Source organism: Ptychodera flava, chromosome 14, assembly GCF_041260155.1.
Source record: "Ptychodera flava strain L36383 chromosome 14, AS_Pfla_20210202, whole genome shotgun sequence".
Classification (NCBI taxonomy): Eukaryota; Metazoa; Hemichordata; class Enteropneusta; family Ptychoderidae; genus Ptychodera; species Ptychodera flava.
This window is the reverse complement of record NC_091941.1, coordinates 26,804,364-26,819,208: the sequence shown is the minus strand read 5'-3', so window position 1 is coordinate 26,819,208 and position 14,845 is coordinate 26,804,364. Positions and strand designations below refer to the sequence as shown.

The 14,845-nt window shown below is 35.3% G+C and overlaps 1 protein-coding gene across 1 annotated transcript in view; it reads left to right on the top strand.

The window, feature by feature from the left end:
* Positions 1-244: 244 nt before the first annotated feature.
* Positions 245-14,845, top strand: part of LOC139149949 (TNF receptor-associated factor 3-like) — a 45,008-nt gene continuing 30,407 nt past the window's right edge. Inside the window, exons 1-2 of the mRNA XM_070722020.1 lie at positions 245-491; positions 3,378-3,714. Coding sequence (XP_070578121.1) covers positions 283-491; positions 3,378-3,714 — 546 coding nt within the window. The 5' untranslated portion in view covers positions 245-282. The remainder of the gene's footprint in view (positions 492-3,377; positions 3,715-14,845) is intronic.

The following is a 14,845-nucleotide window of genomic DNA, read 5'->3' as shown; positions in this document are numbered from 1 at the left end:
AGCAGTACTCACACCTTGTGTAGTATAAACATGGAAAATATATGTTAATTACAATTTCTGGTATGTACCATAAATAATATCACGGAAGCATTAATCATAAGCAGGGAGTTCAAGTCAACTTATATTATAAAGGGAGCCCTTTTATATAATATTTCATGGCCTAACTTTAAAAAGTTATTAATCATATAAATTCAATGAACAGTACAACTATTGTTGATTTCTCTTTTACAGATTTAGCATCAGTGTCTCCACATTGCCTAGAGTGTTTAGCCATTTTATCATATGGCATTAGCATCTGGAAGTTTTCCAGGATCACTTAAATCAACGACTCCACCCTCCTCCCTTAACCAAGATGGATATGACATAGAGATATTCGTGGAGACCCCTTCAGAAACTACAGTTTGCCCATATTGTTCAAAGGTCATCAGATCACCTCATCAAATAGAATGTGGACACAGATACTGTCATCATTGTATCAACAAGATATTGAGGTAGGTATGAAATATATTGATTCAATCACCCGTTACATTTTTCGCTTTATATTCATAGGGATGGGGGATGGACAAAGAGTAATAATACTTGCATAGAGGATATTCAGTAGAAGACAAAAGGGGGACAAAGTGAAAAGGAAAATAATTTTCAAACAAACTAATTAAAGCCCCACTAGCTGTATCTTTTGGTATTATTTTTATGATTTTACTTTCAAACTAAAATAAGTTTTTGGGAATGTACAAATTTAGGTGTGTGTATACACTTATTATTAACTACCTACTGGGACTGTATGTGCAATTTTGAACAAGATAAAGATTACACTGTGATTAAATATATGCCCACTCCTTAGATAGCAGCCCCATGCGAAAAGCTAAAACCGTGGATACTGTGCATATTACACTGGAAGATCCGTCGCTTGAGGGCGCTCTCTACGCTCCCCGTAAGAGGGGAGTGTAGGGAGTGTCCTCAAGTGATGGATCTTTCAGTCTATGTGCATATCTGCACTGAAATCTTCACATAAACTGCACAGAGTAATGCAATGTAATGCATAGGGGTGGATGTTTTCGACTTTGACATTGCATGTTCTGTTTCCTTTGTAAAATCAACAATTTTTGAAAATGACTGGAAATCAAAATGACAGCTAAATTTGAATTTATTTGTCAATGTTTCAATAAAGAATGGTTTCCTGGTGCAGTAAAAGCCCATATCCCTTAAGAGGATAGAATTCAGAGAAATCCAGGAGAGAATTGGAAGATGTTTTGAGGTCAACAAATTTCAAGAGTGACAGCTAGAGGGGCTTTAAGTCCTAGCCTAGTTCACATTGTAATCTTGACCAAAACGCTAAGCAAACAAACAAGAGAAAAGTAGCATGTCCACAATTAATTATGAAATGTATGACATATAATAAATTTATTTCAAAAAGTTTTTTATGATAGGATAAAAGTCAATATCATATACAGAAACTGAGCATTGAAATCAAAATATATAATTTTTTTCCTTTTATTAAATGCTACCTTATTTTGTTTGATACAAATTGGAGTACTTTTCCAGGTCTTAATTGCACTCTTGTACGTGATACTTAATTTATCAATTTGTATTTAATTTTTAGCTCCACTGTCAGCGACGCGCCTGTCAACAATTGCCTTCTTCTCTGAAACTGCAAGTCTGATTGCTTTGAAATTTGATATGCAGTTCACTTGGGGTGACTCACTTAAGTTTGTTCAAACCAAGGTGAAATTTGCATATTGTGTTTTTGGGGCATTTTATGCTGTTTTTGGTAAAAAATTATTCTTCTTTGCAAATGGCATGTCCGATTGCTTTGAAATTTAATATGCAGTTTACTTAGGGTGACTTCAGTCAGATTTGTTCAAATTGTAATGAAATTTGCATATTTGTATTTTTAAGGAATTGTTTGTCATTTTTGGTAGAAAAAATCTTTAAAAATCTTCTACAAAACTACCGGTCAGATAGCTTTGATATTTGGTACATATGTCCCTAGGGATGATCTATTTCAGATTTGTTCAAATTGTGCAGAAATATGCAAATTTGCATTTTTAAGGCCAATTTTTGCCGTTTTTGGTCAAAAAATGTGTATTTCCAAAACTACTCGTCTGATAGCTTTGAAATTTGGTATACAGGTTCCTACAGATGAACTAATACAGGTTCCTACAGATGAACTAAATGATATTTATTGAAATTATGATGAAATCTGCAATTTTAAATTTTTGGGGCAATTTTTTCCATTTTGGTCAAAAAATGTGTTTCTCAAAAGTACTGGTCTAACAGCTTTGAACTTTGGTATACAGGTTTCTGTAGATGAACTAAATTTGATCTTTTGAAATTATGATGAAATCTGCAATTTTTATTTTTTGGGGCAATTGTTCCATTTTTGGTCAGAAAATTTATTCTCAAAAAACTACTCATCAGATAGCTTTGGTTGACATGTTCTTAGGGATGATCCGATGTGATATATTCAAAGTATGATGAAATCTTCAATTGTGTATTTTTCCAGCTATTTTAACCACTTTTTTTCCGGCCACTGCATTGAGTTATCAAAGATTTCCACCTTCATCAATATATGTCAAAATAGTTATTCTGTACATAAACACAGCGGAGCTATATTGGCCGCTAGGTCGCTTGTTTGGATAGTCACATTTTATTCTGTATTCTATCTTGTCTAGCTAGTATGAATGTGTACTAATGCGTACGAAACAATTCTGAAATATATCTTGTAACATGGAATGGAGTTTATTGTGGCCAAAAATTCCAAGTTGCACTATTATAGAAATCAATTATCACAAATTTTGTGAGCTATTGGGCTTAGAGTTCTTTCCAATGGCTAATGTAGTCATTCTGAGTTATTTCCATTGAATTAAGTGGATTTATACAAGTATGTTGGGTATGCATATCCTACTCCTGATCTGCAGGGCCAACTGAAAAGTGTCAAATTTGCACAAAGCCAGGGAGTTATCGACACAGCTCTGTACAAGCACCATTTGTAGTACTGATCAATCTCTAAAGCAAACTTGAATTTCAAGCCGTAATGTTTGTATGATAATTTAGTGATCTAGTCTTTGTGAGATCAGCAGAAGACTGAAGTGACATATATGTGTAGTATATATGTATGTACAATTACGTATGCACATAAGTAGATGCCCTCTTATGAATAGTGTGTATGTTTCTGTGTATAAATAAACCAGACCCAGTCACATTGAGCCGTAAGATTTTAACTAGTGTGCAACATATGGAGTGACTGGTCAAAAACTAGTGATATACCCATTGCTTAGGTGGTTGATTGTATTATATCTTAAGGTATGATTTTAAAGAACTGAAATTGTTATATCTTGTTACACAACAAATGTAAAAATTTGTGTGATTTTTTCCAGTGACTCTGAAAAACCGCAATGCTGTGTTAAAAGTTGCAAAGAACCAATTAACAAAGCAGAGATATCTAGGGATCATGCTGCACGGAGAGAAATTGAAAATATGAAAGTTTATTGCGATTTAAAGAGGAGAGGTTGCACAAAAACAATGAAATTAAAAGATCTTGGGAAACATCAACAAGAATGTGGCTACACTCTCATAGACTGCATACATAAGCATAGAGGATGTTCTGCCAAAATTGAAAGAAGACAACTGACTGAGCATTTAAACTCTGAATGTCAATACAGACAGATTATGTGCAAATTTTGTGGAGAATCAACAACGAATGAAGACTTACGGGTAAGAGTATATCCTCTGGAGAATGTAACTTATAAATTCTCAGAAGAAAATAATAATTTTGCAATATCATTGGTTTATGATTAAAATTGAAATATCATTGTAGACAGCCACTTAATGCTATGAAACAGTGTATTAAGCTATAGTAAGGTCAAATTATGTACAGCCAGTTCAAAAGAGTCATTTTGGTTGACAAAATATCTGCACTGCCCAATTTTGACGCAGGAAAAATGTATCTGCAAAGAGATACAAGACCCTATGTTTCTAAACAAAGATAATGGCCTGGCATTTTACAACTCAAAGGAAGCACTTACAAAAGGTAAACAAAATTTTAACTTAAAATTAAGTTCTATGCTGTTAAAAAAATAAATATGCCAAGTAACTTATATTACTGGTATTCTTGGATCCTTAAAGGAATAACAACAAAATTCTGAAGCATCTTATTTGAGGGTTTTCAATCAAGAGAGAACTTGCTGAGTATTAGGACCACCAAAGTTGAGCATCAGGCGTCAAGCAGACCTTTGTAATTCCTATTCTTCTACTGGAGGCTATGATGGATGTATGCGGCCATTGCTTTTCCGAAAAATTTACAAAAATGGCAATTTCTGTCTCCAAATCTTTTGCATAATATTTTTAACTACATATCCACCATTCCATAAGTTATATGATAAAACCTTTACAGCCGTGATACGTTTTTTCAAGTACACAGTCATTTCATTGTGATGTCTTCATAAAATTAAAGGTACAATATTTCTTTCAATTGAGCTTTTTGCTGATGATCGCATCTCGCTGCTGGTGCGATGTAATGTTAGGTTATAACACGCCGTTCTTCTTACACCCCAATTACACCTCATTCTTTGATTAGGCCATTCGCCTTTCCGAAAAATTCACAAAAGTGGTGATAAATTTTGACATCACATGAATTTCTATCTCCGAATCTTTTGCACAATATTTGTAACTACATATCCATCATTCCATAAGGTATATGATAAAACCTTTGGGGCCCTGATATGTTTTTTTTGTGTACCTTGGTCGTACGGCCTATAGGCCCTCACACGCTTTGGCCTTTCCACTGGTAAACCTCGGCCCGCAAAAATAATATTTCAGAAGTGCCGGTGTGGCTACATACGCACTATGCACTATAGTACCGCGATCAGCGAACATGTTGTACTATACTGGGAATCGCTCTCGAGGTCAACCCTGCTTTCTGATCACAGCCCGAATTATTCCGACGTTCACATCGGGTATAGCCGAACATGGACCAACATACAAGTACGTAATGCTCGTGAATAGTCGACCATTTCTGAATGAAGCCGACGTTGTTTCGCTCAAACGGGGAAGAGAAAGTCGACGCTCTAGAGCTTTGGTTTTCTGCGTAAGAGTAGGGCATTGTCTGATGGGTTTGGTAGGTTTTTGATTAAATCTAAAGTGACCAAAAGTTACTGAGTCTCATTTTTCGTACTTTTGAAACGCCATGTCAATCCATCCATGGTCGATCACAATGTCAATATTCAACTCAAGTCGATCGACATCGCGTTTTGTGGAGGGGCCGTGGTTGTGTGCATCCCGGAAGAGAAAATCGACGCTTTAGAGCTTTTGTTTTCTGCGTAAGAGTAGGACTTTGTCTGTTGGTTTTGGGAGGTTTTAGATCAAATCTAAATAAACAAAAATTACTTGGTCTTACTTTCCGTACCTTTGAAATGCTACGTCTATTACAGTGTCAAATTTCAGGTCGACCGATATTGCGTGTGTGTACTGTATTACAAACCACTGCCAGTGCTTTGTACACATACGGTGTAGCACGGCTTATGATGAACAACGAAATAGATACATAACGAAATCGCGAAATAACGAAATGACATTATTTCCACAACCCACAAAATTTTTCCCAATATAATCTAATATTTATATAATGTCCGTGACCACAGCAGTTGGTTTACTGGGTTTAATGAACGGATTAGGTACGTAACGGAATATTTTGAAGTGATTTCAATCACTGTCGAACTACAAAGTGATACATGGCGAAATCATGGGCCACCATGAAAATATCAGTGTGAACACGTACTCCCACAGTCACTACAGTACCTGTTTAGTCAGGGGAGGCTGTGAACTTCACAAATCCTACTCTGATTCATGATTTGGGATTATGTAGGACATGCCGCACCGGCATTTTACGTCTGCCGCGCCGCTGCGCTAAAGGACGCCATTTTGATAACCGCATTCGAGAATAATAAAGATGAAAGTAGTCACGGATTCGGATTCATTTTCGGTTTCGGGTTCGAGAGACTGAAAGCTGTCAAATGTTTACGACAAACTCATTGATTTTTATCTATATCGCCAGGCAAATACTTGGAGGTATATGAATGATTCATCACAATCTTTGATTCTACTCTTACGCTTTTTATCAACTACAGTTTCTTTATAATTTTATCACGCGTGTAATTTTTATCAACTCAAGAGGGCGTTATATAACATCGACGAGTTTGTTATTGTTCTTATATGTAGGTTTATGAATAATTCGTTGGTTTATTTGCATTGGTCATATAATTATGTTAAAATATCATGACAACCTTTCTTTGAATCTCTGATTCAGTTATTCACAACACATTGCCTTCTCTAACGCTGGCCCTAAACTATGGAATGCACTACCACTTGACATCAGAGAATCTACAAACTTAGAAACTCTTAAAAGAAAGCTGAAAACTCGCATGTTCACTAGAGCATACAGTGTGGCTTAACCATTGAGCGTAACAGAGCAAAACTTCTGTTTTGGATTTTGGCGCTATATAAACTTTTGCAAATTGATTGATTGACAATGACACAACGATCGCGCCGACAAATTGCGCCCTCTTAAGGAAATTAGAGGAAAATGCACTATTTTTGAATTTGTCATACATTTTTAGTGAAGATATACTAACAATATTTATACTGTATAAAGCATACTAAATATGCAGCCACAATGTGCATTTAAAATATTGTTTTAATGACAAATAGGTCTTTAAATGACTCGTAAAAGTAGCTACAAATGTAACTCAGAAAGACCAATCATTCAGTATCTTTCACTTACTAATATCTCCAATGAAACAATGTCACAAGATAGAACTTTGCCCCTTTAAAACTGCTCAAAATCCTGCGCATAATAGGTCATTGGTCTGCTGCTTCTTTTCTCATTTTGATATTTTACTTTTCTAGTTGAAGTCTCCTCAATGTCATTGCAATGTTTTATTTTTGTTGGTGTTAGCTCTATTTACCCTGTCTTTCTGGTCTGTTTTTTATTACTGTCTTGCCTAATTTCATTACAAATTGTATAGATGTGAAGAAACTGTATCCTCATTTTGTTTATACCATAGTATTACTCAGTATTCAATCTCTTATCATAATTGTGTGATTTAACCATAGACCCTCGAGGGTCGATGATTTAACTGGTAATTTTGGGGAAAATATAAAAATAACTCCCTTGCCTCTCCATGGTATACACTTGTTTAACTGTGATATATGAATGCATACAGTACATAATTTTACAACATTAAATTTATTTCAACATGAACTGGGTTTCACAACATCAGTGTACACTTACTGAACTGTGTACTGTACTGTGTCAGAAGTACAAGGCTGGAAAAAAACTCAGTGTTTATCAAAGGACATACTGAAAGGACAAAGTCTAAAAACAGTCGACCAAAGACAATGTTTGCATGAATAGAAAAACCTCAGATCAGGGGTTAATGCAGGGCTGGTATTAACCCCAGACTGGCAAGCGCTGACCTGCATTCAGATACAAGATACAGTATCTACCCTCACATAATCAAAGACTTTGTTTACTTGTATTATGTTACTGGGAGATTAACACAGACATTCCACTGACTTGTCCTGTCTGGAAAATGAATTAATATACACAAAAAAGTACAAAAGCACAAGGTATGATTTTGTGTGCAAGTTTGGCAGCAAATATTTTAAAATTTTAGGTTTTCAAAAATTTTTTTATAATTTCTTGACACTTTTTAAAATCCTCCAGTGCCCCTGTGAAATAAAACAATGTGTCCAAAACTAAAATAATGCACATTTAGTTTGTAGAGCATTGTTTAAACCTAGTAGTTTTATCACATTGTGGTGATCACCAAACGAACATTTAACAGTGGTGTTTACTTCAATTGGGTAATTTCACACATTTCTCAAATGATAAATTGGCATTATTAATCTCCCAGTCACATTTGAGTATGTTTTTATGGGTTTTCAATGATAAAAAAGGTCAAATTATAGTGACTCTGTCACTTTTGATAAACATGCAGAACATCAAAGAACAAAAAACAAATACAACAAATGTATGTGTCAACAGATTTCTGAATACTTTCTTAGTTTATAGTTTTTGTTGTCTTTTTTGATACCAACTTATCTTTAAGGCTGAGCTCCATCCTATATTTAGGCATTTTTAGAACAATTTCAGAGTGAATGTACACTTTCAGTTTTTTGGTCTGAAAAGCACATCTTAAGTACATTTTCATTATGATTTAATGTAAGGTTCCAAGATAAGAAATTGACCTTTTTATGCCAATAATTCTCTAGTGGTTAATAAGCTCAGCACCCCCTTACATTATACATTTTCTGAAAGCCTAGATATAGGGGAAGATTTTGGTAATCACAGTGTCACCATTGTTTACATAACTATCACGTGACAGGTAATTTGCATAATTTGCATAACCTTTCCCTATATTTCATCTCAATACTTCAAAATATCTGATTCAAACTTGCTGGAATGCAAGCTGTCACAACGCTCTTTAAAAAAGTGTCTCACATTTTTTATATCTTGCCTAGTTGTTATTTTAGCACAATTTTAAAGAAATAAACTAGGGTTAAATTCCCTGCTCTGGAAGTTTTTCTGGCATAAAAAAACTGTTTAAGAAGGTTTCAAAAAATTCTGAGACACACTTTTGAAGATCTAAAGGACAGCTTGCAATCACACAAAGTTAACCATATATCTAAAAGAATTGAAACAAAACATACGGAAAACCGATTTTTGAAAGGTTATGCAAATTACCTGTCACATGATAATTATGTAAATAGTGATGACACTATGGTAACCAAAATGTTTCCCTATATCTAGGCATTCCAAAAATATATAATTTACTTTGGTACTGAGCTTATTAACCGCTAGAAAATTGTTGGCATAAAAAGGTTGATTTCTTGTCTTGGAACCTTAACTGAAAACATATGAAGGAATTTGACATGTGACCAAGATGACAGCTACAATTTTCAACGTGTTTGGCTAAATAATCTGAAGCTTTGCACAGAGTAACTTAGAAACATAACTTATTGATTGAAGTAATATAAATGATTTAAGTAATTTATCCATTGAATACAGCTAAAACAAGCTATGAACTGTATTCTTCTTGGGGACATTTTTATTGTATTCAATGAATAATTTACTAGCATCAAACCTTTTAGTTCAATCAATATCATATATGTCCAAGTTACGCCATACAAATTTCCAGAAGATTGGGCGTATTTGTTTCGAGATATTTCTGTCATGCTAAAATCATGCAAAATTGAAGCAGCCATCTTGGTCACCAGACTAAATTCTATTTGCATATGTAAAATATAGCTTTATATGTTTTCTGTGAAACTAAATGCTAATGAAAATGTCACGCTGAAAATTTGCTTTCCGGTCCAAATATTCATATACAGTGAACTTTTTCTAAAACTGCCTCAGGTGAAACCTATCCATAATGTTTCACCCCTACTGACACTCCTTTTATTTGTACGAAATATGTTCAAATTTGATGTTCAAATTTTCCTCCAAGTGTTTAAAGTGTCCTGTTTTTAATTGCTGTCTGACAGCATCAGGTACAACAACTAAACCTTTCCAAAAGTATGGATGTCGTTTACGCAGGCATTTTGGATCAACATCATAAAATGCATCACGTTGTCTCCATTCAGTGTATACCCACTGGCCCTCTTTATTGTGGTATTCATACCTCTCTTTGTGAACAATTATAACATCAAAAGGGGCACATAGAAAATTTCTTGGGAATTCAATACTGCATGATTTACAACGTTTTGCATTCGGCAAGTCTTTAATAAAGGCCAAGGTAAATGGATTGGCATTGTGGTATGGTTGAGTGTACCGACAGACAACAGGTTGGTCAATTGTACAGTTGACAGTGTCCAATATTGGCTGCATTCTCAAATTATTTGCACCCTTTCGGGCACCAGGTTTTCTGCTCAATCCCTTTGGCATGGTAGATTTCAACACTGTGGAAACACTTGGACCACCTTGGTTTTTGTACAGGGTAAGAATTTCTTCAAGTTGGCACAAAGTTTCAGCTACAACCAAAACATGCTCACATATTCCATTAAATTGTGTATAGTGCTTACATTTGTTTTCACAGGTTAATTTTTGTTGATTCTTTGATCTACCAATTTGTATACAGTAACTGTCATCCTCATCAAGGACACAGTATTTATGTTCATTCAAATTAATTACTTCATGGGTGATAAAATAATTTCAGCTCTTGACCATATTTTACCCAACTGCCAAGCTGCTAAACATTAATTTGACAGTTTTCTTTGGACACTGACAGCCGTTTAGTTATCGGTAGTGGTGAAACATGTTGACATATGTTATCACTTTCAAATACAAGCCTCAAGTGTGATTTCGTTGTGAATCTGACATTTCCATCCATCTCACAGCAGCTACTTCCAAATGTTTATAACCATCAGCAAGTCTGTATTCTCCCATGTTGAAAATGGCCTTTTTCAATTCCTCATACTGCTCATTTACCAATGTTTTAACTTTTCCAAGAAAATCAACAACATCATGTTTCAACCAATCAGTATGATCCTTGAGTACATGGTTTATAGATTCATTTCTCATATTCGTCCACTTATTTGGGGGGTTTCCAAGACCAGCCTTTATGCGGATAGGTTTCAACATGTTGTTTACTATGATAGTAGAATAATGTTTCTCAAGCCAATCAAGAAATACATCAGATTTCCATTCTTCTTTCAATGTTAACAATCTGTCTTTAAATTCCTCACTATCGTCACAATCAACTAGGCCATATCTCCTGACATTTCCAATTCTGAACCTAAAATATCTGCAATGATCTCATGTATTTTCATTTGATCAAAACCCAAAGACTTCAATTTTTTCTTTAAGTCATCTTCAACATGGGCGAAACACCTAAGATGGACAGATGTGCCAGATACAGTGGGATATGCATTTTCAAAGGAATTTATCAGTGCAGTTTCTCCGTCAGTACCCCATGCAACTACTCTATCAATACCAAAGGTCTTAAGTGAGTTACAGAAAAAGTCATAGTCTATTTGTTTTCTGCCCATATGAGTCATGATTGGCCCAAGCATTGTTGGATGATTATCCGTACCTTTGATCACAAACATTGGGTGTGGAAGGTTGTTACAGTTGTGTAAAATTCACCAAGACGAAATGTTGGATCTATACCAAGGATACATTTGTAATTGTCACTGCCACAATATCGCTTCAAATCACATAACTGTTGATTTGTGGCTGAAAATGTTTGCAGCTGTGGATTAAATTGGACTGATCTCAAAAAGTCATTTTCAGCCGCCATAGTAAACAGTTTACCATAGTCCCCAGACATTGTAGGTGCTCTGCCGCGCTTGGATTTACAAGCGTTTGTTATATTTTTTTTAGCATTGTATACTTGTCGTCTGTCCCTTGGTATATCTCCTACCGACTTGCACCCCATCACACCACCAACATCTTCTGTACATGAGCTTATTACTTTTTTGGTGGTAAGGTTAGACATTTTTGTCGAATGTTTTGGAGTGTACTTGGCTTTGTTCTATAAAATGGTGCCCCCCGCCTTCTTTTGGTTTCCATGGTTGGAAGACTGATTTCTTTTTCAATGCCATCATCAAAGTAATATTGAATTACAACTAGAGGTAATAGTTTTCTTTCATTGTTGTACACTTTGTGTATTATTCTTTTGAAGGATGACTCGGCATGAATGCTGTAATGTCTCATATACAAATAGGTGTTACTGGAGGTAGACTGATTTTTTGGAACAGTTTTCACTGTTTTAACAACACCATCTGCAGTTGTTACTGTAACATATGTTTGTGGACAAGAATGTCCCCCTCGCCAAATACCATTATCATCAGCACTCAAATCTCTAACATTTATACTGGTTGTATCAACCACAAAAGTTGCATTTTTTCGTACATTGGTTGGGACAGACTTACAAACTAAATCAAAACTAATTTGCTTTCCAACAATTATGTTTAATACATCTCTCCTGTTCAATCCCTTGTATATATTGCTAAAAACTGGCCACTGTCCAACGTGATTATCTGTGAAAGGTTCACTTTGTTTATCAATTACTGTTCCTTGTTGCCCATGGCGGTCACCAGTCAGCACAGGTTGTCCTTCCAAGTTTACCTCAGATGATGATTTTCCATTATGACTAGCATGAAGCAATGCTTGCCCTGCAGGAGCTTCTTCACTGTCACTGAATGGTTATGGACTACTTCTTGAGAATGTCCTGGCTCATCTTCATCGCTATCACTTGGGAGAACAATAAGGGAAAATCCTGTCAATTAAGTCCGTTATGAGCTTGTGACTCAAATGATATATGAACAAGGGGCTATATGACATCTTCATATACATCATTCTGCTCTGTATAAGTACACAAACTGTTATTGCTTGCATACATGAATTTATGTGCTGTCAAGGCGGAAGACAAGTGACCATGCTGTGTTCAGGAAATGTGTAATATTCTGTGCATGAATAAAAAAAACCCAGAAGAGACATGCATGCACAGTACTGATTACTATGATATCTTCTGCATTATCTTGAGTCAGATCTATTGACAAAATCTGCACAAATATCCATATTTTCTGTCCTGAAGAAAATGTGAAATGAAAAATGTTAAAGAAACAGCAGCTTTAACTCCTGACAATTTTGTTTTTTTTTTTATTTCCTGTGTATTATGTTTACTTGTGTACTTTTCAACATACACAATGCCTAATATTTGTTGCACAAATATTTCTTGGTTATTTGTAGTTTTGTCTTGACTAATATTCAAACGTAAACTTACAAGACTTTATTATTATAGGTAACTCCTACCCATCCAGACAAGTTAAACAAACACCCCAGTGAAAAGATTTTGTGTGTCATAAGCTCTTCAACATATTGGCTGCTTGTGCAACACAAAACAAATTGCTTTATTATAAACCCAACTTAGGCACTTTTTCATATTTGTACTCACTTACAAATCCTTTCTTTGGCAACCAACTTCTTCTTTACTGTCTTTGTCTTCCCACGGGAAACCTCAGAGGGTATAACCACACTCTAAAAAATCATTGCAGACATTAATCAAGAAATCAAGCGGTGTATAATTTATCGCTCACAACCATGGTTGCATTTCGACAAATTGAAACAATGTTTGAAAATTATAATGAGGCATATATTCTTCAAAAACAGTTCAGGTACAACATTAAAATTATGTCATACTTGACTATACTTCTACACATTTTGTTAAGAATAATACTAATGCAGTATTCTTTACAGAGAAATACACTGTCAGTATGTTTGAACTTTTCATTGACAACATAATGTTGGATTTGGATGACATATATTTTCCAACAGGAATTCATATCTATCCCCTTGCTTGCTGACTTGTTTTAACTTTTAGTGCTCATACAATGGAGAAGTTCCCCAGAATTTCCTTCAATAGAAGGTCTTTTTGCTAACACTTTTAGCACAGTAATGCTATAGGGTAATCAAAGTATGTGCAAATTAAGTCACATAAAATTTGGTTGAGTACTTCTTGAGAAATTGCCTCATTATGAAATTTGTAAAACTAGGCATAGCCTAGGAAGCAATTGATTAATAAGCCACAACCATGAAAATCTATTGAGATCTGCCGGTAGACCTTATCATGACAGTGCTAAATACCAACTTACATGACATACAACCCCATGGTTCTTAAGTTATGAGTGAAACAAAGTCTGTATATGGACAGACCGACACACAAACAGACAGACAGACATAGACATTACGAGGAAATGGGACACCTTTGGCGTTTTGTCAAAAATGGAAAAACATTGGGGAATAATATGACCTGGCCTTGCTAAACATTTCACAGTCACAGCAACTTGTAGTTATATTTACCTTGTTAACATCAGAATACTTGAAACTGCAGTGAGATGGACTGATTACTATTCTTTCTTCCCAATCATTTAAAATGTCTTGTCTTTCATAATCCTCACAATCACTGCAAATATCAGTATGAAGTAAACAAGTCATTGGCAATGACATAGTCCCCACTGTAATAATAGTCCCCACTTGTAATAGGAGTATTAGTCTTGATGGGGCAGGGAAATATGGTCATTAAGAAGTATCAATGGAATGTATGTGTGAGATCTATGGTCACATAGGTCTATGTCATTGTTCGCAATTTGAAACACATGAGGCATGTCTAAGTATTTAAAGACCCATTAACAAGTGGGGACTTCGTCATCAATGATGACTTTGCAAATATTTAATATCTGAAATGGCTGCTATGACAAAGATCTGTGCCCGTGTACCCAATTTGAAAGAAATCAATCATGCCTTAGTTATGGCTTAAAACACAAAAAAATCGTAACAGAACGGCTGCCTGGCGGCCATCTTGGATCATATTACAACAAAAATCAATATGCATATGTATGAAATAGATCAATGCCCAAATTTAAAGAAATAGGTTGAGACATGCCTCAGTTTATGGCTGAAAACACAAAAAATCATAACAAAATGGCCTTCTGGCGGCCACCTTGGATAGTATCACAAACCATTCGACGTGCATCTGTACGGGGTGCGAAGTTTGAAAGAAATTGACCGTGGCATGTCTGAGATATCTGCGTGAATGGATGGACGGACGGATGGATTGACATGACCCAATCTATAAGCCCCCTGGACTTCATCCATGAGGACTAAAAACTGTGTCACTGCATCCTTTTTGCAATATGAATACAATGAGAAACTAAATTTTTATTTTTCTTGGCCTTATGCATGGGAGTCTATGGAGAACTGCCTTATACATGGAAGTCTATGGAGAGCTGCCTTATACATGGGAGTCTATGGAGGTGTAAACTAAAAAGTCCTCTAACACGGCCA